At 50.0% G+C, this 26530-nt stretch overlaps 1 protein-coding gene across 2 annotated transcripts in view; it reads right to left on the bottom strand.

Annotated features, from left to right (window-relative positions):
• Nucleotides 1–26530, bottom strand: part of DEPTOR (DEP domain containing MTOR interacting protein) — a 149822-nt gene that overhangs the window by 81187 nt on the left and 42105 nt on the right. For both annotated transcript variants that reach the window (XM_029063527.2, XM_039911842.1), the window contains exons 2-3: nt 20636–20814; nt 14590–14713 (exon numbers count right to left, since the gene is read on the bottom strand). In XM_029063527.2, the coding sequence (XP_028919360.1) occupies nt 14590–14713; nt 20636–20814 (303 nt within the window). The remainder of the gene's footprint in view (nt 1–14589; nt 14714–20635; nt 20815–26530) is intronic.

Below are 26530 nucleotides of genomic sequence, written 5' to 3'. Positions count from 1 at the left end.
GCCTTCTCTCTCATCTCCCTTCCTCTTCTCTCGCCCCGCTCCGGTCTATTCTTCACTCCGCTGCCCGGCTCATCTTCCTGCAGAAACGATCTGGGCCCGTCACTCCCCTTCTTAAACACCTCCAGGGGTTGCCTATCGACCTCCACTCTAAACAAAAACTCCTCACTCTAGGCTTCGAGGCTCTCCATCCCCTTGCCCCCTCCTACCTCTCCTCCCTTCTCTCTTTCCGCCGCCCACCCCGCACGCTCCGCTCCTCCGCCGCCCGCCTCCTCACCGCCCCTCGGTCTCGCCCGTCCCGCCGTCGACCCCCGGGCCGCGTCCTCCCGCGGTCCCGGAACGCCTTCCATCCTCATCTCCACCAAACTGATTCTCTTCCCCTCTTCAAAACCCTACTTAAAACTCACCTCCTCCAAGAGGCCTTCCCAGACTGAGCTCCCCTTCTCCCTCTACTCCCTCTACCACCCCCCCTTCACCTCTCCGCAGCTTAACCCTCTTTTCCCCCCATCTCCCTCTGCTCCTCCCCCTCTCCCTTCCCATCCCCTCAGCACTGTACTCGTCCGCTCAACTGTATATATTTTCGTCACCCTATTTATTTTGTTAATGAATTGTACATCGCCTCGATTCTATTTAGTCGCCATCGGTTTTTAGGAGACGTTCTTCCCCTCGACTCTATTTATCGCCATCGTTCTCGTCCGTCCGTCTCCCCCATTAGACCGTAAGCCCGTCAGACGGCAGGGACCGTCTCTATCTGTTGCCGACTTGTTCATCCCAAGCGCTTAGTACAGTGCTCTGCACATAGTAAGCGCTCAATAAATACTATTGAATGAATGAATAATAATAACGATAATAGAATGGTTCCTCGGGGAGCCGTTGAGAAGAAGAAGGTCGGCTCTCCAGAGCCGAGAAGACGGATGAGCGTGGCCTATCCGTTGGACGCCTCCTCTCCGCCGAGCCCCGTCCCGAGGACTGATTGATTACTATGTACACATAATTGCTCATATCAATGAGAAAGATTGTATTGTTCCCCAGGGGAAGAAGGGAAGTAAGGAACAAAGACTCCAATTAAAAAAAAAATCCCCAAACTGAAGTTGGATTAATAAGTGGCCAGAATTATTGAGGTAGCATGTCTTTAAGGGAATCTTTTAGAGGGATGCAGAAGCCTAGCAGAAGGGCACTAAGTGCAGAAGAACAGAGCATCAACCAGATTCATTTGTAAACAGTTCAATTTCAAAAGTGAATATGCCAGTTCGAATTCCATTAATATAGCTACTAACTGGTTTGCTTCGCAGTCACCAAGAATGGCCTCGCATCCTGCTGAGAGTTGAGTAAATTGAGTTCACACACCGAAGCACTGCAGAGGGATGAACAATAGTTTCTGGTGAGGAAGTTTCATTCTTAATCAGAGGTATCTTTGAATGCTTACAGTGTGCAGAGCACTGTGCTAGTGATGATATAAATGTACGTAAGTGTTGTGAGGATGAGGTCGGGGTGAAGATCAAACACTTAAGGAGTTCCGATCCGCGTGCAAAGGTGATACAGAGGGAAGGGCGAATGGGATAAAATGAGGGATAAAATTGGGGAAGGCTTCTTGGAGATGTGGCTTTAATAGGCTTTGAAGATGGTGAGAAGGTGGACTGGCGGCTATGAAAGGGGAGGGAGTTCCAGGCCAGAAGGAGGATGAGGGCAAGGAATCAGAGACGAGACAGACAAGATTGAGCACGGCGAACAGGTTGGTATTAGAAAAGGGAAGCGTGGGGGCTGGGCTGTAGGAGTTCAGCGAGGAATGGTAGAACGGGACGAGCTGACTGAATGCCTTAAAGCCAATGATAAGGAGTTTCTGTGTGATACGGAAGTAGATTGGCAACCACTGGAGGCTTTTGAGGAGCAGGGAAACATAGATTTAACTGTTTTCTGAACCATTCATTCATTCATTCATTCATTCATTCAATCTTTGAGCGCTTACTGTGTGCAAAGCACTGTACTACATATAGGGTACAATATAACAACAGGTGACAGATTCCTGCCCACAACGAGCTCACAGGCTAACGAAAAATGATATGAGCACCAGATAAAAATAATAACAATAACAATTATAACAGTATTTGTTAAGCCTTACTATGTGTCAAGCACTGTACTATATATAGGGTACAATATAACAACAAATGACAGATTCCTGCCCACAACGAGCTCACAGCCTAACAAAAAATGATCTGGGCACCAGATAATAATAATAACAATAACAACTATAATAGTATTTGTTAAGCCTTACTATGTGTCAAGCACTGTACTAAGTGATGGGGCAGATGCAAGACAAACAGGTCCCACATGCGGCTCACAGTCTAAGTATCGATCAGTTAATCATATTTATCTCATGAGTGCTTACTGTGTGCAGGGCACTGTGTAAAGCACTTGAGAGAGTACATTATAACAGACATACTCCCTGCCCCCAAGAAGCTTACCGTCTAGAGGGGGAGCCAGACATTAAAAGAAATAAATAAATCCATTACAGATACGGACAAAAGTGCTGTGGGGCCGAGAAGGGAGATGAATAACGGGAGCAAATCAGGGCAATGCAGAAGGGAGTGGAATAAAATGAAAAGAGGGCTTAGCTGGGGAAGGCCTTCAGTAAGCCTTTGAAGCGGGGAAGAATAATTGTCTGTCTGATATAAAGAGGGAGGGTATTCCAGGCCAGAAGTAGGACGTGGGAGAGAGGTCAGAAGCGAGGTAGGTGAGATGGAGGTACAGTGAGACGTTTGGCATTATAGTAGCAAAGTGTGCGGGCTGGGTTTTATTAGAACAGCGAGGTGAGGTAGGAGGGAGCAAGGTGATTGAGTGCTTTAAAGCTGATTCTTTCATTCATTCAATAATATTTATTGAGCGCTTACTATGTGCAGAGCACTGTACTAAGCGCTTGGAATGGCCAAATAGGCAACAGATAGAGACAGTCCCTGCCCATTGACGGGCTTAGAGTGTTTGATGGGGGTTCTTGAGGAGTGGGGAAACATGGAATGAGCATTTCTGTAGAAAAATGATCCAGGCAGCAGAGTCAAGTATGGATTGGAGTGGGGTGAGGCAGGGTGCCGGGAGATCAGCAAGGAGGTTGATACAGTAATCAAGGTGGGACAGGATAAGGGCTTGGATTAACGTGGTAGCAATTTGGATGGAGAGGAAAGTAGGAGGGAGAACAGGTATCCCCGTTTTGCAGATGAGGGAATGAAGCTCTGAGAAGTTAAGTGAACTGCCCGACGTCACCCAGCGGGTAAGCAGCGGAGTCAGGATTAGAACCCAAAGTCCACTGATTCCCGGGCTTGAGTTCCTTCCATTAGGCCATGCCGCTTCCCCTCTCACTGACTCAAGGTGGAGGGACCAAACCAGGGCAACAGAATGGGTTAGTATACGGTTCCAGTCTTGCCCCAACAACCATTCTTCAGGCTCCTCTCCTCATCGGGGGGAGGGAGGGAAGGGAAAGAGGGAGGAAGAAAAGGGAGAGAGGGATGGAAGGGCCAAGAATCTGTTACTTGGAGCAAAAAGGGTGGCTTACAACGCCCTCCTCCGCCCCTCCCCGAGAATAAGGCAGCTTCTTGCCACTTCCGAGCACCTCCTCAGTAGGGCTTTGCAGCATCGGCCTTCCGGGGAGAACATCTCTCAGGGCTAACACCATCACAGTCTCCCTTGTCCTGAAAACCCTACAGCCGTGCATCAGTAAATACTTTATGATAATAACCGTGGTATCTGTTAAGCAAATTCTGGGCATTACGTCCTGGCATATCACGCCCCTCCTCCAAAATCTCCAGCGGTTGCCTAGCAATCTCTATGTCAAGCAAAAACTCCTCACTGTTGGCTTTAAAGCTCTGCATCACCTTGCCCCCTCCTACCTCACCTCCCTTCTCTCCTTCTACAGCCCAGCCCTCCGCTCCTCTGGCGCTAACCTTCTCACTGGGCCTCGTTCTCGCCTGTCTCAGTGCCGAGCGTTGGCCCACGTCCCGCCTCTGGCCTGGAATGCCCTCCCTCCTCAAATCTGCCAAACTAGCTCACTTCCCTCCTTCGAAGCCCTATTGAAAGCTCACCACCTCAAGTGGTCTTCCCAGATTTAGCCTCCCTTTTCCTCTGCTCCCCGCCTCCCGCCCCATCTCCCCGACTCGCTCCCTTTGCGCTACCCCTCTCCCCTCCCAACGGCACTTGTGTGTACATGTACACATTTATAACTATAATTCTATTTATTTCTATTAATGATGTGTATATATCCATAATTCTTCTTATTTATAATGATGCTACTGATGCCTGTTTACTTGTTTTGATGTCTGTCTCCCCCTTCTAGACTGTGAGCCCAAGGGGCAGGGATTGTCTCTATTTGTGGCTGAATCGTACTTCCCAAGTGCTCTGTCGTGGCTCGGTGGAAAGAGCACGGGCTTTGGAGTCAGAGGTCATGGGTTCGAATCCCGGCTCCGCCACCTGTCAGCTGTGTGACTTTGGGCAAGTCACTTAACTTCTCGGTGCCTCAGTTACCTCATCTGTAAAATGGGGATTAAGACTGTGAGCCCCACGTGGGACGACCTGATTCCCTTGTGTCGACCCCAGCGCTTAGAACAGTGCTCTGCACCTAGTAAGCGCTTAACAAATACCAACGTTATTATTATTACAGTAAGTGCTCAGTAATTACGATTGAGTGACTGAATAAATGAATAAACATTTGTACTGTACTAAGCACTGGGGTAGATACAAGCAAATCGGGTTGGTTACAGTCCCTGCCTCACGTGGGGCTCACAGTCTCAATCCCCACTTTACAGATGAGGTAACTGAGGCCCAGAGAAGTGAAGTGACTTGCCCAAGGTCACCCAGCATATAAGTGGCAGAACCGGGATTAGAACCCATGACCTTCGGACTCCCAGGCCCATGCTCTATCCACTGCACCGTGCTCTTGGTCTCTGGAGTTTAAGTTCATTATAGGCAGGGAACGTATCTGCTAATTCTCTTGTATTGTACTCTCCCAACCATTAATAATGTTGGTATTTGTTAAATGCTTACTATGTGCAGAGCACTGTTCCAAGCTCTGGGGGAGATACAGGGTAATCAGGTCGTCCCACGTGGGGCTCACAGTCTTCCTCCCCATTTTATAGAAGAGGTAACTGAGGCACAGAGAAGTGAAGTGACTTGCCCAAAGTCACACGGCTGAGAAGTGGCAGAGCTGGGATTAGAACCCATGACCTCTGACTCCCAAGCCCAGGCTCTTTCCACCCATTTAAGCCCAAGAAGTCCCCGGAAAGACGAAAACAAACCCCCAAATCCTAATCTTCTTCAGAATTTTTGAATATTTTAAGCTCCCCCCATTCCACATCCTTCTCCCTCTCTCTCCATACCCTCCTTCTTGGCTCCGGTTCAAGACCCCATTTCTCAGCAGGCCCCTGTTTTCTTCTGCTCCCTCATATCACACAGACTGTACCACCTTTCTAGGCCTCCTCATGTGTAATTAAAATGGGACAAGCCCCTTCTCCCATCAGGTAATCCATCAGTGGTATCGATTGAGCGATTACTGTGTACAGAACACCATACTAAGCGCTAGGGAGAGTACAATAGAACAGAGTGGGTAGATACGCTCCCTCCCCCAGATGAGCTGCATAATAATTCCGGTATTTGTTAAGCGCTTACTATGTGCTGTACCGTAATAAGCGCTGGAGGCAAGAGCTACTCCGAAGAAAAGGAAGTGTGGAGGACCCCCCGCTTTTTCTAGATGGGATGGACTAGGGTCCCATAGGAATGGGCTCCGGGGATCAGCTACAAAGCATGCTTGAAATAAGATCCGGTTTCAGCAGATTTCCTGGAATGGAATCTAACAGCTCCACATGCCAACTGGGGGAAGGAGGACAAGCTAAAGATCGCTCAACTCTCTGCACCGGGTTGAGCTTCAGAAACTGCAACCTGAGAAATGTTACCTAGGCTACTCTGTGCCAACAACTCCTCCGAGAAAGCCCAAGGAGGGATCACCTTGAACTATATCGAGAGATCTGGGGTCGCCATGAAAACTCAGCCGGGGGTCCAACCCAATAAAGCTAGGTCATCCTTATCTTCCCACCCAAACCCCGTCCTCGCCCCTGATTTTCCCATCGCAGTAGATGCCACCACCCTCCTTTCTGTCTCTCAAGCCTGTAACCTCGGTGTTATCCTTGAATTCTCTCTCTCATTCAACCCCCATATTCAATTCATCACTAAATCCTGTCGGTCCCACCTTCACAACACTGCTAAAAACCATCTCCTCTCCATCCGAACTGCTCCCAGTTAATCCAATCCCTTATCCTATCCCGCCTGGATTACTGCATCAGCCTCCTTGCTGACCTCCCAGCCTCCTGTCTCTCCCCACTCCAGTCCATCCTTCACTCTGCTGCCCGGATCCTTTTTCTACAAACACGTTCAGGCCACGTTTCCCCGCTCCTCAAAAAACTCCGGTGATTGCCCATCCACCTCCGCATCAGACAAAAAATTCCCCACCATTGGTTTTAAAGCAGTCCATCACCTTCCCCCCTCCTCCACCACTGTCCTACAACCAGCCCACACACTTCATTTCTCTAATGCTAATCTTCTCACTGTGCCTCAATCTCGCCTGTCTCGCTGCCGACGCCTTAATAATAATAATGATGTTGGTATTTGTTAAGCGCTTACTATGTGCAGAGCACTGTTCTAAGCGCCGGGGTAGACACAGGGGAATCAGGTTGTCCCACGAGGGGCTCACAGTCTTAATCCCCATTTTACAGATGAGGTAACTGAGGCACAGAGAAGTTAAGTGACTTGCCCACAGTCACACAGCTGACCTTCTCAAATCCAACAGATAGTTACTCTCCCCCGATACAAAGTCTTATTGAAGGCACATCTCCTCCAAGAGGCCTTCCCAGACTAAGTTCCCCCTTCCCTCTTTTCCCATCCTTTCTGTGTCGCCCTGACTTGCTCCCTTTGTTCCTCCCCCCTCTTCTAACACAGCGTTTATGTACGTATCTGTAATTTATTTATTTATATTGTCTGTCTCTCCCTCTTCTAGACTGTAAGTTCACTGCAGGCAGGGAATGTGTCTATTTTCTGTTTCACTGTACTCTCCCAAGCACTTAGTACAGCGCTCTGCACACCGTTCAGATTGATAATAATATTAATTCATTCAATAGTATTTACTGAGCGCTTACTATGTGCAGAGCACTGTACTAAGCGCTTGGAATGTACAAGTCGGCAACGGTTAGAGACGGCCCCAGCCCTTTGACGTGTTTACCGTCTAATCGGGGGAGACGGGCAGACGAGAACAATGGCAATAAATAGAGTCAAGTAATTATGGTGTTTTTAAAGCGCTTTCTATATGTGCCAGGCGCTGTACTAAGCACCGGGCTGGATGCAAGCCAATCCGGTTGGACCCAGACCCTGTCCCGGGGTTCGTATTCTTAATCCCCATTTTACAGATGGCTCACTTCTCGGAATGTCCCTGACCAGAAAGTTGGGCACCGACTGACTGACGGAGAGACCCAAATGTGCCTCTTGAATAAGCATCTGGTGATTACTTGTCTGACAAAAGGATAAATCTCTTTGACAGGTTGGGGTACAATCGGAGACGGAGTGCCTGATATGCCAAAATCTGGGTCCGGTATCCAGAGATCTCTTAGAACCACAGATTGCATTTTAGGGATGGCGAACAGGTCACGAATGAGCGCACCGGCACCTCGAAACCTTGAACGGATCTCTTTCGGCTGCACGAAAGGGAGACTGCTTACTCTTCCTAATCTGTACTGCTCATAAATAACCCGCAAGATCTGCAGATCTGCACAGCTGCTCGGCTGCGTCTGTCCCGAATGTTAACGGAGCTTGGTGCTGATCAGGGAATTGCATTAGCAGGTATTATTACAAAAACGCACATCTCGAGTTGCCGGGAACCGACCAGCCGGTCTGTGCTTTTTTTTTTTCTCTTGGACTCTGTCTGCGTTAGAACCACAGGGAACAGATTGGGTTTCTTTGCTCGATGTTTCGCCCTCCGTAAACCGCCTCAAACTGAGGCGCTTGGGCGGATGAATGGAACGGTTGGCTGTTGGAGGAGACGGTGAGGCCTGGTGGAGAGAGCCCAGATCCGGGAGTGAGAAGGACTCGGGTTCTAATCCCGGCTCATCCGCGTGGCTGCCGGGTGACCTTGGCCGAGTCGCTTCGCTTCTCTGGGCCTCGGCTATTTCATCTGTAAAATGGGGATTAAGACTGTGAGCCCCCCGCGGGACAGGGACTGTGTCCGACCTGATTATCTTATATAATAATAATAATGTTGGTATTTGTTAAGCGCTTATATGTAGCCCAGTGTTTGAAACCGTGCTTGACACAGAGGAAGTGCTTAACAAATACCATCATTATTATTATGCCAAACCAGCAAGTCAGAAAGGTGAGGTATGATTAGTCGATCGATTGTATTTTGGGAGAGTCCAATATAACAATATAACGACATAGTCCCGGCCCACAACGAGTTTACAGTCTAGAGGATGAGTTTACGGTGCGAAGCGGTATTCGGCAGCGAAAGAGGAGGCTCCTTCCAGATCAGGATCGGAGGGTCTTTCCTACCAAACCCCACACCCTTTTTCATAATCTGCATAGTACAGTGCTCTGCATCCAGTAAACTCTTGATAAATACCACTGATCGACTGCTGCTTCCCAAGTGCTTAGTATTGAGCTCTGCACACGGTAAGCGCTCGATGAATACGATTGAATGAATGAATAAATTGAATGAATAAATGAATGAATGAATAAATGAAAAGTAATGAATTGAATGAATAAATCACGCTGATGGAGGCTTAAATAGTAAACCCGTTTCTGGTGGAAGTGAATTCTCCTGTAGACCCAACTCCCCGGAAGCGATATAATAATAATGTTGGTATTTGTTAAGCGCTTACTAGGTGCAGGGCACTGTTCTAAGCGCTGGGGTAGACACAAGGGGATCAGGTTGTCCCATGTGGGGCTCACAGTCTTAATCCCCATTTTACAGATGAGGTGACTGAGGCACAGCGAAGTGAAGTGACTTGCCCCCAGTCACACAGCTGACAAGTGGCGGAGCCGGGATTCGAACCCATGATCTCTGACTCCAAAGCCCGGGCTCTCTCCACTGAGCCACGCTATAACATTTTGACAGCCCTCCTTATTCCGCTCTTCCCTAACTTCTCCTTGATAACGGCAGGACCCCGACACCCTCTTTGGTATTGAAAGAGCAGACAGCCCTCAGTGAAGCTCCCAGACAGTCACCGACCGCAGCGTAGGGCCAGAAGACGGAGCCTAAACAGCTCAGTCGGTCAATTGTATTTATTGAGCGTTTACTAGGTGCAGAGCACCACACTAGGCGCTTGGGAGAGTACAATACGACAGCATGACAGGCACGTTCCCTGCCCACAGCGAGCTTACAGGCTAAAGGGGGAGAAAAAAAGCATGGCGCAATGGATAGAGCACAGGCCTGGGAGTCGGAGGGTCACGGGTTCTAATCCCAGCTCTGCCGCTTGTCTGCTGCGTGACCCGAGCCAAGTCACTTCTCTTCTCGGAGCCTCAGTTACCTCATCTGTAAAATGGGGATTAAGACCGTGAGCTCCACGAGGGACAGGGAATGCGTCCAACCCGATTTGCTTGTATCGACCCCAGTGCTTGGTACAGGGGCTGGAATATAGTAAGCCCTGACCAAATACCACAGTTCTTCTTCTTCTTATTAGACATTAATAAGGGTCATTCCCCATTGTGCCGCTGTGTCCCAAGCAAGGCAAGTCTCTTCTCTAGAGCAGGACACCCTCTTTGAGGTAACGGTTTGCTTGGTCACTGCTGCCACTGAGGCTTGACCACTACTTTCGGGCCCCGTGCCGCTGTCGGCGTATTTCCCACAGTCCCTCCCGCTCACCGTCCGGGACCAGACCGGACGGACCCCCCCCCCACAACCCTCACCCCTCGGGGACCGGGGCCGGCAGCACCCGGAACCGTGAGAGAAAAGCTTTCGCATTCAATCATTCCATCGTATTCATTGAGCGCTTACCGTGGGCAGATAGTCGTACTAGGCGCTTGGGAGAGTACAATATAACAATGAGCAGGCACGTTCGGCGCCCACAAAGAGCTTACCGTCTCGAGGGGGAGACAGACACTGATGCAAATAAATAAATGACAGATATGTACGTAAGTGATGCGCGGCTGAGAGCGGGGATGAACGAAGGGAGGAAGTCGGGGTGACGCGGCGGGGGGTGGGAGAAGAGGAAATGAGGGTTTAGTCGGGGAAGGCCTCTCGGAGGAGATGCGTCTTCGATAAGGCCTTGAATAATAATGTTGGTAGTTGTTAAGCGCTTACGAGGTGCAGAGCACTGTTCTAAGCGCTGGGGGAGATACAGGGTCATCGGGTTGTCCCACGTAGGGCTCAGGGTTAATCCCCATTTTCCAGATGAGGTATCTGAGGCACAGCGAAGCCAAGTGACTCGCCCACAGTCACACAGGTGACAAGTGGTAGAGCCGGGAGTCGAACCCATGACCCCTGACTCCAGAGCCCAGGCTCTTTTCCACTGAGCCACGCTGCTCTGAAGGCGGCGAGAGTCACTGCCTGGCGGATTGGAAGAGGGAGGGTGTTCCAGGCCAGGGGCGGGACGTGGGCCAGGGGTCGGTGGCCAGATAGATGCTCCACGGTTCCCACTGGGAATCGAGCCCAGGTCGCTATCTGTGCTCTGGCTCTCCTCCAGCTGGCCCGGTGTCCCCGCAAAACATACACGCAAAGAGCCGGAAACAATGTTATTCGAGCGTCAAGGGGAGGGGGTGCAGAAATCAACGCAACTGAATCGGAGACCTCGCTTTTCCCGAAAGAGACGGAGCCTTCCTACCGGGCTGAAATGAATTAGAAGCTGGAGAAACACCACTAAAGCCATGAAACCACCTGAACCAAACACCGCCCACCTGTGAAACCCCAGCAGAAACCACTGAGTTTCACAAAGCTCTATTAATAACGGGGCCAAAGGTAGATCTGTTGCCGACTTGTTCATTCCAAGCGCTTAGTACAGTGCTCTGCACATAGTAAGCGCTCAATAAACACTATCGAATGAATGAATGAAAGAGCCACACAAACAAAACCCTCCGCCCCCATCGGAACCAAGGACGTCGCCCTCGGGAGAAGACCTCTTCTTCCCCCACCTTCATTTTATTTTTTTTAATGGTACTTGTTAAGTGCTTACCACGTACCAAGACTCTAAGCTCGTTGTGGTCTGGGAACGTCACCGCTTATTGTTGTACTGTACTTTCCCAAGCGCTCAGTACAGCGCTCCGCACACAGTAAGTGCTCAAAAAATACGATTACAGGAATGAATACTAAGTGCTAGGGTAGATAGGGTAGAATCATAATAATGTTGGTATTTGTTAAGCGCTTACTTTGCGCCCAGCACTGTTCTAAGCGCTGGGGTAGACACAGGGGAATCAGGTCGTCCCACGTGGGGCTCACGGTCTTGACCCCCATTTTACAGATGAGGTAACTGAGGCACCGAGACGTTAAGTGACTTGCCCAAAGTCACACAGCTGACAACTGGCCGAGCCGGGATTCGAACCCATGACCTCTGACTCCAAAGCCCGTGCTCTTTCCACTGAGCCACGCTGGACGCAGTCCCTGTCCCGCTTAGTACAGTGCTCTGCACATAGTAAGCGCTCAATAAATACGACTGAATGAATGATCAGAGTAGGAGGGCTCATAAGGGCAGGGAACATCTCTGCTAATTCTGCTGCACGGTACGCTCCCAAGCGCTCGGATATTTACCCCGCCCCCAACTCCACAGCACCTGTGCACATATCTTTAAATTATATATTATGAAGTACATTAATGTCTGCCTCCAGCTCTAGACTGTAGACTGTGGGCAAGTCACTTCACTTCTCTGGGCCTCAGTGACCTCATCTGTAAAATGGGGACTAAGACTGTGAGCCCCTCGTGGGACGACCTGATTCCCCTGTGTCTACCCCAGCGCTTAGAACAGTGCTCTGCACATAGTAAGCGCTTAACAAATACAAATACCAAATACTAAAGAACATGCCTGCTAATTCTGTTGTTAGAGAAGCAGCGTGGCTCAGTGGAAAGAGCCCGGGCTTGGGAGTCAGAGGTTGTGGGTTCTAATCCCGGCTCTGCCACTCGTCGGCTGTGTGACTGTGGGCGAGTCACTTCACTTCTCGGTGCCTCAGTTCCCTCATCTGTAAAATGGGGATGAAGACTGGGAACCCCACATGGGACAACCTCATTCCCCTGTATCTCCCCCAGCGCTTAGAACAGTGCTCTGCACGTAGTAAGCGCTTAACAAATACCAACATTATTATTGTTATTATTACTCTCTCAAGTGCTTACTACAGTACTCTGCATATAGTAAGTGTTCAATAAATACCACTGATTGATTGATTGACCACCACTCTCCCCATCTTCAAAGCACTAGCAAAATCACACCTCCTCCAAGAGGCCTTCCTGACTAAGCCCTTATTGGGGAAGCAGCGTGGCTCAGTGGAAAGAACCCGGGCTTCGGAGTCAGAGGTCATGGGTTCGACTCCCGGCTCTGCCACTCGTCAGCTGTGTGACTGTGGGCGAGTCGCTTCACTTCTCTGGGCCTCAGTTACCTCATCTGTAAAATGGGGATTAACTGTGAGCCTCCCGTGGGACGACCCGATTACCCTGTATCTACCCCAGCGCTTAGAACAGTGCTTGGCACATAGTAAGCGCTTAACAAACACCAACATTATTATTCGATTCATCCCCTCTGCTGGGTAACCTACGCTCTTAGATCTGTACTTTGATTTTCACCCCACCCCTAGTCCTACATCACTGATGTACATTTCCATCTGTCATTTATTTTCATCCCTGCCTCGGTCTACCAGCTCCTCGTGGGCAAGCATCCGGTCTACCGACTCTACCGGACTGTCCCGAGTGCTTAGCCCAGTGCTCTGCACCCATTAAATGCTCAATAAATACCGTCGACTGACTGATCACTAGGGGAGAAGTCACCCTCTGTAACATTCCGCTCTCCAAGAGCATCTGTTCAATGTTTCAGGCAAAAGGAATCTAAATATTGCTGTAGTTACACTGACATGACACAACATCTTCTGCACCAAATGAAATTCATATGGATTCTTTAGCTGCAGATACGGGAAAATATCTTTCTAGACACCATAATACACAAACTTTGAGTTTCCCTATCACCATCGGGGTCAAATCTTACAAATACCAGAACATCTAACCCTGTGGCTTTTGACTTGGTAACGGTATTCGATGCACTGAATAATCGCCGCGAACGGGATCGACACTTAGGGTTCGAAAACTTAGTGGGATTGATATTTGGCATTTGTCCCGGACTGTTTGTCACAGAGTACTGTCACACAATAATAATAATAATATTGCTATTCGTTAAGCGCTTACTACGTGCAGAGCACTGTTCTAAGCGCCGGGGTAGATACAGGGTCATCAGGTTGTCCCACGGGAGGCTCACGGTCTCAATCCCCATTTTACAGATGAGGTCACTGAGGCACAGAGAAGTGAAGTGACTTCAATTTTAGCCTCTCTCTCCCTTATGCAGTAAGGGGAAACAGGTATCATCCGCAGTTAACCCAGTGCTTAGAACAGTGCTTGGCGCACGGTAAGCGCTTAGCAAATACCATCATCGTTATTATTAATATTATTAACAGAGGAGGAGAGATTAAGAGATTTGCTTGAGGTCACACTGCAGTCCGGAGACGGATTTGGGACTAGAACTTCTGATCCCCGGGCCCTGTACTCTTTTTCCAAAACTCCGTCTGTGAGAATAAATCCGTCGATCAGTTGATCGATTGTACTTATGGAGCGCTTACTGTGTGCAGAGCACTGTACTAAGCGCTTGGGAGAGTATACTATAACAGAGTTGGTGGACACGTTTCTGACCACAGGTTTACAGTCTAGAAAAGAGAATGGGCTGGAGAAAAGAGTCCGGGGATAGGAGGCGGAGGATGTGGATTCGAGTCCCGGCTCTGCCAGTTGTCTGGCGTGTGACCTTGGGTAAGTCACTTCACTCTTCTGTGCCTGTTACCTGACCTGTAAAAAAGGGATTAAGACTGGGACATGGACTGTGTCCAACCGGATCACCTTGTATCTACCCCAGCCTTAAGGGGCTAGAGCAGGGGTCTGGGAGTCAGAAGGACCTGGGTTCTAATCCTGGCTCTGCCACTTGTCTGCTGTGTGACCTCGGACAAGTCACTTCCCTTCTCTGAGCCTCAGTTCCCTCATCCGTAAAATGGGGATTAAGAGCGTGAAGCCACGTGAGAGAGGGACTGTGTCCAAACCGAATGATCTGTAGCTACCCCACCGCTTAGAGCGGTGCTCGGCACACACTAAGCACTTAACAAGTACCACAAGTATTCTTATTATTCTTATTATCCAGCGCCCGGCCCCGGGTAAGCGTTTAATAAATAGCATTAAAGAAAGAGACTAGATAAATAGCACTACACAAAGAGACTAGTGGGTAAAGAAATGTGCTTTTCCTGTTAAAAAGAAAAAGAGTTACATTCCGCTGAGTCCACAAAAAGGCAATAATAGAGCGATCTTAACTCAACATCACAACGTGGATTTTGAACGCAACGTACTTCTCGTACAGCCTCTGTCCTCTCATAAACACCTTCACTTCATTATCCAGAGGGAACGTGCCATCATCCTTCCTGAAGCGGTAGAAAAGTTTGACATCCTTGAATTCCTTATGCTCATCACACACTGAAAGACAAAACACAGAATCAGGTCAGTCACCGATTAAAACTCGAAAACTACCCAAACGCTTTTCAGAAATTCCCGAGTTCGGTGGCAAAACTACCCCGTTCCCTCCAACACCAACTGATCCCACACGAGACCCCCGAAGGAGCCGTCGAAGGAACGACCGGGCCGAGACGTTCTCAGTCGGTCAGTCGGATTGATTGAGCGCTTACTGTGTGCAGAACGCTCTGGTAAGTGCTTGGGAGAGTATAAGAGAACAATAAACGGACACATTCCCCGTCCACAACGGGCTTCCAGTCTAGAAGAGAGCAGGTTTTCTCCGGCCCTTCTCTTCCCTGGGAAACGGGAGACCCTCCCCGTCTCCTTCCCACACCGGAGAGGCCAATGTCCGGCCCTGGGAGTCAGAGGACCTGGGTTCTAATCCCGGCTCTGCCTCTTGTCTGCTGTGCAACCTCGGGCAGGAAACGTAACTTCTCTGGGCCTCAGTTTCCTCATCTGTAAAATGAGGATTAAAAACCTGTTCTCCTTCCTCCTTAAACTGTGAGCCCAGGTGGGACACGGACAGTTTCCAATCTGCACACGCTGTATTGACCCCAGCGCTTGGTTCAGTGTTTGGCACACAGTAAGCGCTTAGAGGCCACAATTATTATTGCCATTATTATTAGCTGTCAAATAAATAATAATAACGATGGCATTTGTTAAGCGCTTACTATGTGCAAAGTACTGTTCTAAGCGCTGGGGGGATACAAGGTGATCAGGTTGTCCCACGTGGGGCTCACAGTCTTCATCCCCATTTTACAGATGAGGTAACTGAGGCTCAGAGAATAATAATAATAATAATGTTGGTATTTGTTAAGCACTTACTATGTGCAGAGCACTGTTCTAAGCGCTGGGGTAGACACAAGGGAATCAGGTTGTCCCACGTGGGGCTCACGGTTTTAATCCCCATTTTGCAGATGAGGTAACTGAGGCACAGAGAAGTGAAGCGACTCGCCCACAGTCACACAGCTGACAAGTGGCGGAGCCGGGATTCAAACCCATGACCTCTGACTCCAAAGCCCGGGCTCTTTCCACGGAGCCCCGCTGCTTAAGTGACTTGCCCAAAGTCACAGAGCTGATAAGTGGCGGAGCCGGGATTCGAACCCATGACCTCTGACTCCCAAGCCCGGGCTCTTGCCACTGAGCCACGCTGCTTCTCTACTAGTCTTAGGGGAGCGTTACGAGCCTGAACCGGTCAGAATAGACAGTTTGATAGCAGTAGCAGTACCGATAATAATAATAATTGTGGTATTTGTCGAGCACAGTCTACGTGCTAAGCCTGTACTAAGCGCTGGCGTAGATACCAGATAACCCACACGCGGGTCAGAGTCTAAGTAGGAGGGAGAACGGGTATTGAATCCCCATTTTGCAGATGAGGAAACCGAGGCACAGAGAAACGATGCGATTTTTCCGAAGGTCACACAGCAGACAAGTGGCAGAGACGGGATTACAACCCAGGCCTTCTGAATCCCAGGCCCGTGCTCTATCCATCTTTAGAATTGCTCAAATGCTTGTATCGCCCCAGCGCTTAGTACAGCGCCTGGCCACAGAGAAGCAGCATGGCTTAGTGGATAGAGCACGGGCCTGGGAATCAGAGGGACCTGGGTTCTAATTCCGGCTCCACCACATGGCTGCTGTGTGACCCTGGGCAAATACTAATACTAATAATAATAATGTTGGTATTTGTTAAGCACTAACTATGTGCAGAGCACTGTTCTAAGCGCTGGGGTAGACACAGGGGAATCAGGTTGTCCCACTTGGGGCTCACAGTAATTCACTTCACTTCTCTGGGCCTCAGTCACCTCGTCCGTAAAATGGCAATTCAGAGTGGGAACCCCATGTGGGTCAGGGACGGTGTCCAACCTGACTGACTTGTATTTCCCCCATCCCTAGAACGGTGCTTGGCACATAGTAAGCGCTAAACAAGTACCAAAGCTATTGTTGTAGCGAGAAGCAGCGTGGCTCAGGGGAAAGAGCCCGGGCTTGGGAGTCCGAGGTCATGGGTTCGAATCCCCGCTCTGCCCCTTGTCAGCTGTGTGACTGCGGGCGAGTCACTTCACTTCTCTGGGCCTCAGCTCCCTCCTCTGTAAAATGGGGATTACGACTGTGAGTCCCACGTGGGACAACCTGATGACCCTGTATCTCCCCCAGCGCTTAGCGCAGCGCCCTGCACATAGTAAGCGCTTTACAAATACCGACGCTATTATACATCATCACTATTATCAACTGTTCAATCCTGGAAGCTGAGCCTCCAGGAACTCTCTCTTTGCATTCCCCACATAAAAAGAGATTTCCCCTCGGGATTTCAAACATACCAGCACCAAAAGGAGGAGAAACCAGAACCGTTTACAGCATCAAAAGAGGAATTTCCACTGGAAAAAAAAAGGCGTTCTCCATGGAAAGAAAGGAGGAACTCACTCAGCAGGCGGGTCTCTTTACGCAGTGGAAAGAGCACGGGCTTTGGAGTCAGGGCTCATGAGTTCGAATCCCAGCTCTACCACTTGTCAGCTGTGTGACTGTGGGCGAGTCACTTCACTTCTCTGTGCCTCAGTTCCCTCATCTGTAAAATGGGGATTAAGACCGTGAGCCCCACGTGGGACAACCTGATTCCCCTGTGTTTACCCCAGCGCTTAGAACAGTGCTCTGCACGTAGTAAGCGCTTAACAAATACCAACATTATTGTCTCTTTGCTGAACTGGACACTGAAGGGCGGACAGCTGGGGGAAGCTTTTGGAGGGCTTGGGTTTCTCAGGCTAGAAAGGGAGAGAAGCCTCCCTCCCCGCAGCGCTGGGCGTCCACCGGATTACGCGGGAGCAGAACAGTCCGAGATATAAGGCCGGCGGGACGCTTTAATAGAAGGGGCCTGGCGTGATCCTGATTTAAGGCCCCCTCGGTGTCAGCCCCACGGTCAGTCAATATCCCATTACCCGAGTGGGTCCCCGGTGAAAAAAGGGCTTTACGTGACTCCGCTCTTTGACTTTGACCATTTTCCCCAACGTGAACGGATGGACTCCCATTCGCCAAACCAAAATCTAAGAATAATATTGGTATTTGTTAAGCGCTTACTATGTGCAGAGCACTGTCCTAAGCGCTGGGGTGGATACAGGGTCATCAGGTTGTCCCACGTGGGGCTCAGAGACTTAATCCCCATTTTACAGATGAGGGAACTGCGGCACAGAGAAGTGAAGTGACTCGCCCACGGTCACACAGCCGCCGAGTGGCAGAGCGGGGATTCGAACCCACGACCTCTGACTCCCAAGCCCGGGCTCTTTCCACTGAGCCACGCTGGTATTTGTTAAGTGCATACTATGTGCCAGGCACTGTTCTAAGCGTTGGGGTAGGAACAAAATCATCGGTAGGGCACAGTCCCTGTCCCACACGGGGCTCGCAGCCTTAATCCACATTTAATAGATGAGGGAACTGAGGCACAGAGAAGTGAAGTGACTTGCCCGAGGTCACACAGAAGACAAGCGGAGGAGCGGAGATTAGAACCCAGATCCCGCGGACTCCCAGGCCCGTGTCTTTCCAGTAGGCCACGCCGCTTCTGAAAACATCTCTACTGTCAGCTGATCCGTGGCTTCACTGGATGATTCTCTTATGTGCCAAAGGGGGGTAATTCAGTTTTTCAGGATAAATGGCATCCTTCAACATGATAATAACAATAATAATAATAACGATGGCATTTGTTAAGCGCTTACTATGTGTCAAGCACTGTTCTAAGCGCTGGGGTAGATACAGTCGAATCAGGTCGGACACGGTCCCTGTCCCACATGGGGCTCACAGTGTTAATCCCCATTTTACAGATGAGGGAACTGAAGCCCAGAGAAGTGAAGTGATTTGCCCAAGGTGACACAGCTCTCAAGTGGTGGGGTCTGGATTAGAACCCAGCACCGGTGGGAAACAGTGGGAGACGTCCCACTGGATCCACAAGGGAATTGTTACACCAGCGTCCACCTTCGTATCAATAACCAATCAATAGAGAAGCAGCGTGGCTCAGTGAAAAGAGCCCGGGCTTCGGAGTCAGAGGTCATGAGTTCGAATCCCTGCTCTGCCCCTTGTCAGCTGTGTGACTGTGGGCGAGTCACTTCACTTCTCTGTGCCTCAGTGACCTCATCTATAAAATGGGGATTAACTGGGAGCCTCACGTGGATGACCTGATGACCCTGTATCGACCCCAGCGCTTAGAACAGTGCTCGGCACATAGTAAGCGCTTAACAAATACCAACATTATTATTATTGACGGCCCGCTTCACGTCAGAGAAATCATCCAGGGGCCACCGAGGGACAACGGGAAGGTTATTTCAGCCCTCCGAGTCCTTTCAGGAATTTCTCACTGACACGGAGTTGGGCGGGTTTTGTAGAGTTCCTTCTCCTGCCCACAGTTTACAATTTACAGTTCTGGGCTGCTCCTGGGATTTCAAGTCGTATGGCCGTGAGACATCATTTTACGTAATTTTCTGGTTTGGTGGGAGGTTGGAGTAGCAAAGGAGACAGATTTTATTGATTTCGCTATTTCTAGCTCACAGGCTGTGAAATCAGAGAGAAGAATGCAAAGCCTGCAAGCCCTGGCTTGTTTCGATGTTTATCAGAAAGCTGTCTTTAAAATGTGCGCCTGTATTCGCTGCAATTAATAATAATAATAATGTCGGTATTCGTTAAGCGCTTACTATGTGCAGAGCACTGTTCTAAGCGCTGGAGGAGATACAGGGTCATCAGGTTGTCCCACATGAGGCTCACAGTCTTAATCCCCATTTTCCAGATGAGGGAACTGAGGCCCAGAGAAGTGAAGTGACTTGCCCACAGTCACACAGCTGACAAGTGGCAGGGCCGGGATTCGAACCCATGACCTCGGACTCCCAAGCCCGGGCTCTTTCCACTGAGCCACGCTGCTTCTCAATTAATGCAACCATGCCAGTGTTCAGTTAATAGCACTAGAACCAGGTAGTGTGGGAATGCACAAAAATCAGTCACACCAACCCCAAATCTCCTTCATTATTATTAAGGTATTTGTTATGGCATTTGTTAAGCGCTTACTACGTGCCAGGGATTGTATTAAACGCTGGGGTGGATTCCAGCAAATGGGGTTGGACACAGTCCCTGTCCCACGTGGGGCTTACAGTCTCAATCCCCATTTTCCAGATGAGGGAATCGAAGCACAGAGAAGTGAAGTGACTTGCCTAGGGTCTCGCAGCAGATAAGTGGAGCTGCTGGGATTAGAACCCGTGACCTTTTGACTCCCAGGTCCGTGTTCTATCCACTGAGCCACGCTGCTTCCCTACTGATGTCGGTCTCCTCCCCTCGATAGAAAGATTAACACAGGAGGGTGTCGGGATTCATTCTTTCAATCGTGCTTAATGAGCGGTTACTGTGTGCAGACTACTGTACTACGCGCTTAGAAAGTACAATTCATGAGTTCAAGTACAAGTCATGAGTTCAAATCCCAGCTCCACCACTTGTCAGCTGTGTGACTGTGGGCAAGTCACTTCACTTCTCTGGGCCTCAGTTACCTCATCTGGAAAATGGGGATTAAGACTGTGAGCCTCACGAGGGACAACCCGATTCCCCTGTATCTCCCCCAGAGCTTAGAACAGTGCTCTGCCCATAGTAAGCGCTTAACGAGTACTAACATTATTAAAGTACAATTCAGCAATAAAGAGAGACAATCCCTGCCCACATGTAAAGCTTCATCGGATAGAGAGGGAAACTGAAAAAGCCGGTCAAGGTGAGTGACGATGGGATAAACGTTTTTTAAAAAGCCTTCACCATCTCCAACCTTTTTTTAAATGAGAAAGAGAGAAACCCCGTCGGGTTCTTTTTCCTTCCGTTCAACCGTTTGGGAAATAAAAAGGGGTTGAATTCGCCCTGGGACCCGAAACGTCCACTGACCATGATGAATGATGCTCCGATCCGCTAATTTCTGCATCAGTTTAATGGCGGTCTCTCGATCTGAAGCTTCCTTATGGTCAATCAGCCAGTCGATCAGCTCCTTGGCCACAAAACAGTTCGGGTAGGTTTTGAGGTGATGTCTTCGATCTTTAATCACCTTTTCCTCGTGCAGCCTGAGCCTGGAAGCAAACATGAATCGGGGTAAAATGAATTTGTCAGGTATTTTTTTAATGGTATTGGTTGAGCGCTCGCTACGTGCCAAGCACCGTTCTAAGCGGTGGGGTGGGTACAAGATAATCGGGTGGGACGCGGTCCAGGTCTCAAACGGGGTTCAATCCCCATTTTACAGATGAGGTAACTGGGGCACAGGGAAGTGAAGCGACTTGACCAAGATCACCCAACAGACAAGGGGTGGAGCCGAAATTAGAACCCAGGTCCTTCTGATTCCCATCTACTGGGCCAATATTGCTTCTCACTCACCAGGGAAGAGGAGCTAGCACAAGGAATTTTTTTGGGGGGGGGTATTTGTTAAGCGCTTACTATGTGCAGAACACTGTTCTAAGCGCTGGGGTAGACACAGGGTCATCAGGTTGTCCCACGTGAGGCTCACAGTTAATCCCCCTTTTACAGATGATGTAACTGAGGCCCAGAGAAGTGAAGTGACTTGCCCACAGTCACACAGCTGACGAGTGGCAGAGCCCGCATTCGAACTCATGACCTCTGACTCCCAAGCCCGGGCTCTTTCCACTGAGCCACGCTGCTTCTCTATTCCAATCCGGTTGTCCCAGATAGCAATGGAGGAAGGGGCTCTCGAAGAAAAGTTTGAAATCATTTGCGTAGGGGAAAGGGTTACGACAAGGCATGACCTGGTTTCCCCCCATCTTGCTACAGAAGAAACGATACAAACACGGCTGGTCCCCTCATCGTTATCGACCGGGGACCTGCCGTGGGCTTCACACCACCCACCATCATCAGACACCTCTACCGGGATAATCCATCAATTAGTCAATCAATACCATTAATTGAGCACCTAAATGTGCAGAACATTCATTCGATAGTATTTACTGAGCGCTTACTATGTGCAGAGCACCGTACTAAGCGCTTGGAACGTACAAATCGGTAACAGATAGAGACGGTCCCTGCCCTTGGACGGGCTGACGGTCTAATCGGGGGAGACGGACGGACGAGAACAGTGGCGATAAATAGAATCAAGTTCAGAACACTGAACTGGACTTAGAAGAGAATAGCAGGGAATTCGTAGATTCAATTCCTGTCCTCAGGGAGCTTTACCACCTCATAGGAGAGACAGATGTCAAACACAAGTTAGGGTTCAAATAATAGGGGATGTTCACAGAAGCGCGGTTTGGCGCGGGGGGCGTGAGGGGCTGTGGGTATTTAAGTGCCTAATCGACACAGAAACGGCCAAATGGCAGGGGGGGATGAGAAATCCGCCAATCAGTCAGTCAGCCGTATTTATCGAGCGCTTACTGTGTGCAGAGCACCGTCCTAAACGCTTGGGAGAGTACAGGCTAACAATATAACAGACATATTCATTCAATAGTATTTACTGAGCGCTTACTATGTGCAGAGCACTGTACTGAGCGCTTGGAATGGACAATTCGGCAACAGATAGAGACGATCCCTGCCCACTGACGGGCATACATGTCTAATCGGGGGAGACAGATTGACAAAAACAAGACAACTTAATAGCGATAAATGGAATGAAGGGGATGTACACCTCATTAACAAAATCAATAGGGTAATATTCATTCATTCAATAGTATTTATTGAGCACTTACTATGTGCAGAGCACTGTACTAAGCGCTTGGAATGAACAAGTCGGCAACAGATAGAGACGGTCCCTGCCGTTTGACGGGCTTACAGTCTAATATAATAATATTTGTAATAAATATACAAATGAGCATAGTGCTGAGGGGAGGGGAAGGGAGAGGGGGAGGAGCAGTGGGAAAAGGGGGGGAAGAGGGTTTAGCTGAGGGGAGGTGAAGAGGGGGGCAGAGAGGCAGCAGAGGGAGCAGAGGGAAAGGGGGAAGCTCAGTGTGGGAAGGCCTCTCGGAGGAGGTGAGCTCTCAGTAGGGCTTTGAAGAGGGGAAGAGAGTCAGTTTGGCGGAGGTGAGGAGGGAGGGCGTTCCGGGACCGCGGGAGGACGCGGCCCGGGGGTCGACGGCGGGATGGGCGAGAACGGGGGACGGCGAGGAGGTGGGCGGCGGAGGAGCGGAGCGTGCGGGGTGGGCGGTAGAAAGAGAGAAGGGAGGAGAGGGAGGAAGGGGCAAGGTGACGGAGAGCCTCGAAGCCTAGAGTGAGGAGCTTTTGTTTGGAGCGGAGGTCGATAGGCAACCACAGGAGGCGTTTAAGAAGGGGAGTGACAGGCCCAGAGCCGGGCAGCGGAGTGAAGAATAGACTGGAACCGGGAGAGACGGGAGGAAGGGAGATCAGAGAGAAGGCCGAATCCCTATCCGCAACGAGCTTACAGTTTAGAAATGAATCAGGGAAGGCTTTCTGGAGGTGGCGTGCTTTCTGAAGGGCTTTGAGGATGAAGAGTGATGCGGTCTAGTGGATTTGAAGGGATGGAAAGTGCCAAGCTAGGGTTAAGGACCCAGAAGCGGGGGAGATGAGAACAAGGCAAAGTGAGCAGGTTAGCTTGAAAGGAACAGAGAGGGCAAGCTGAGGGACAGTGGGAGCAGAGCGTGGCGTGTCTTCCTTCAGTCCTAAAAAGGATTCATTCAATCGTATTTATTCGATCGCATTCATTGAGCGCTTACTGTGTGCAGAACACTGTACTAAGCGCTTGGGAGAATAGAGTACAACAATGAACACGTGGCTCAGCGGAAAGAGGCCGGGCTTGGGAGTCAGAGGTCATGGGTTCTAATCCCGGCGCCGCCGCTTGTCAGCTTTGTGACCTTGGGCAAGTCACTTAACTTCTCTGGGCCTCAGTTCCCTCATCTGGAAAATGGGGATGAAGACCGTGAGCCCCACATGGGACAACCTGATAACCTTGTATCTACCCCAGTGCTTAGAACAGTGCTTGGCACATAGTAAGTGCTTAACGGTACCATTATTATTACTATTATTATTATGCGCATAGCTGTTCTTTATTTATTTACATTAATGTCTGGCTCCCCCTCTAGACTTCTTTGTGAGCAGGGAATGCATCTACGAACTCTACTCCACACTGAACTCTCCTGAGCGCTCAGTACAGTACTCTGCACACTATAAGCAGTTTGGAGAAGCGGCGTGGCTCAGTGAAAAGAGCGTGGGCTTCGGAATCAGAGGTCATGGGTTCGACTCCCGTCAGCTTGTGTGACTGTGGGCAAGCCACTTAACCTCTCTCTGCCTCAATTACCTCATCTGTAAAATGGGGATTATCTGTGAGCCTCACATGGGACAACCTCATTCAATAGTATTTTCATTCAATAGTATTTATTGAGCGCTTACTATGTGCAGAGCACTGTACTAAGCGCTTGGGATGAACAAGTCGGCAACAGATAGAGACGGTCCCTGCCATTTGACGGGCTTACGGTCTAATCGGGGGAGACGGACGGACGAGAACGATGGCACTAAACAGCGTCAAGGGGAAGAACATCTCGTAAAAACCGATGGCAACTAAATAGAATCGAGGCGATGTACAATTCATTAACAAAATAAATAGGGTAACGAAAATATATACAGTTGAGCGGACGAGTACAGTGCCGTGGGGATGGGAAGGGAGAGGTGGAGGAGCAGAGGGAAAAGGGGAAAATGAGGCTTTAGCTGCGGAGAGGTAAAGGGGGGATGGCAGAGGGAGTAGAGGGGGAAGAGGAGCTCAGTCTGGGAACGCCTCTTGGAGGAGGTGATTTTTAAGTAAGGTTTTGAAGAGGGAAAGAGAATCAGTTTGGCGGAGGTGAGGAGGGAGGGCGTTCCGGGACCGCGGGAGGACGCGACCCGGGGGTCGACGGCGGGATGGGCGAGACCGAGGGACGGCGAGGAGGTGGGCGGCGGAGGAGCGGAGCGTGCGGGGTGGGCGGTAGAAAGAGAGAAGGGAGGAGAGGTAGGAAGGGGCAAGGTGATGGAGAGCCTCGAAGCCTAGAGTGAGGAGTTTTTGTTCGGAGCGGAGGTCGATAGGCAACCACTGGAGTTGTTTAAGAAGGGGAGTGACATGCCCAGATCGTTTCTGCGGGAAGATGAGCCGGGCAGCGGAGTGAAGAATAGACCGGAGCGGGGCGAGAGAGGAGGAAGGGAGGTCAGAGAGAAGGCTGACACGGTAGTCTAGCCGGGATATGACGAGAGCCCGTAATAGTAAAGTAGCCGTTTGGGTGGAGAGGAAAGGGCGGATCTTGGCGATATCGTAGAGGTGAAACCGGCAGGTCTCGGTAACGGATAGGATGTGTGGGGTGAACGAGAGGGACGAGTCAAGGATGACACCGAGATTGCGGGCCTGCGGGACGGGAAGGATGGTCGTGCCATCCACGGTGACGGAGAAGTCTGGGAGAGGACCGGGCTCGGGAGGGAAGATGAGGAGCTCAGTCTCGCTCATGTTGAGTTTTAGGTGGCGGGCCGACATCCAGGTGGAGACGTCCCGGAGGCGGGAGGAGATGCAAGCCTGAAGGGAGGGGGAGAGGACAGGGGCGGAGATGTAGATCTCCTGATTATGCTGTATCTGCCCCAGCGCTTAGAACAGTGCTCTGCACATAGTAAGCGCTTAACAAATACCAACATTATAAGCGCTCAGTAGTGTGATTGACCGCTGTTACCGAAAGGAGACATGGCAGGGTGTAAGTGCTGGGTGCTGAAGGAGAGGTGAAGAGCAAATGTTTATGGGGTACGGATCCGAGTGGACAGGCAACGTGGAGCGGAGGGGAGGTAGGGGAAATGAGGGCTTATGAACCAATCAGTGGTACCTATTGAGCGCTTACCATGGGTGGAGCACTGTAATAAGCACTTAGGAGAGTAAAATATAACAGAATCAGCAGTCACCTTCCCTGCCCATTATGAGCTTACAGTCTAAAGGGTGCTTACGTCTGTAATTTATTGATTTCGATTAATGTCTGTCTCCCCATCTAGACTGTAAGCTCATGGTGGGCGGGGAATATGACCGCTTAATAATAATAATGCTATTTGTTAAGCGCTTACTATGTGCCGAGCACTGTTCTAAGCGCTGGAGTAGACACAGGGGAATCAGGTTGTCCCACGTGGGGCTCACGGTCTCAATCCCCCTTTTACAGATGAGGTGACTGAGGCACCGAGAAGTTAAGTGACTTGCCCAGAGTCACACAGCTGACAAGTGGCCGAGCTGGGATTCGAACCCATGACCTCTGCCTCCAAAGTCCGTGCTCTTTCCACTGAGCCACGCTGTGTTATATTGTACTATCTCAAGTGCTCAGTATAGTGCTCTGCACACAGTAACTACTACTCTTTGCGGGAGAATACTTGAAGCACGTGGAAACGTTTTTTTAGAGGGGGAAGAGCACACGTAAAAATCTCCAGTATCTTCTCCCCGTTCCGAAATCTCCACAGAAATCTGAAAGACGACGAAGCGGTCCTCCAGAAATCATCTGGGAAACTCCTCCGAGAGCCAACACTCGACCTTCCCCCTTCCCGTTCCTGTAACCCTTTCCCGGACTTCATCGCCACGGCCAAATCAGTTCACGAGTCAACCGTGGAGGGGGGAAAGCCTTCCGAATTATCCGCATCTCCCACCGTGGCGGCTGGGAAATTCATCCCGAAAATGTCTTCCCATTATTCTCTTCCAGCAGCTGGTCCGCAGGCTCTAAATCAAGGATTATTCCGTAATGGGCTATTCCGGTCCGGCTAACCGGCAGCCGAAATCGCATCAGGCCCTATTTCCTCTTTCAATCTTTGGGGAACAAACGCCACTTTATTCCATGGTGTTAATGAGGT

The sequence above is a fragment of the Ornithorhynchus anatinus genome, chromosome 4 (assembly GCF_004115215.2).
Source record: "Ornithorhynchus anatinus isolate Pmale09 chromosome 4, mOrnAna1.pri.v4, whole genome shotgun sequence".
Classification (NCBI taxonomy): domain Eukaryota; kingdom Metazoa; phylum Chordata; class Mammalia; order Monotremata; family Ornithorhynchidae; genus Ornithorhynchus; species Ornithorhynchus anatinus.
This window is presented reverse-complemented; position numbering and strand designations above follow the sequence as displayed.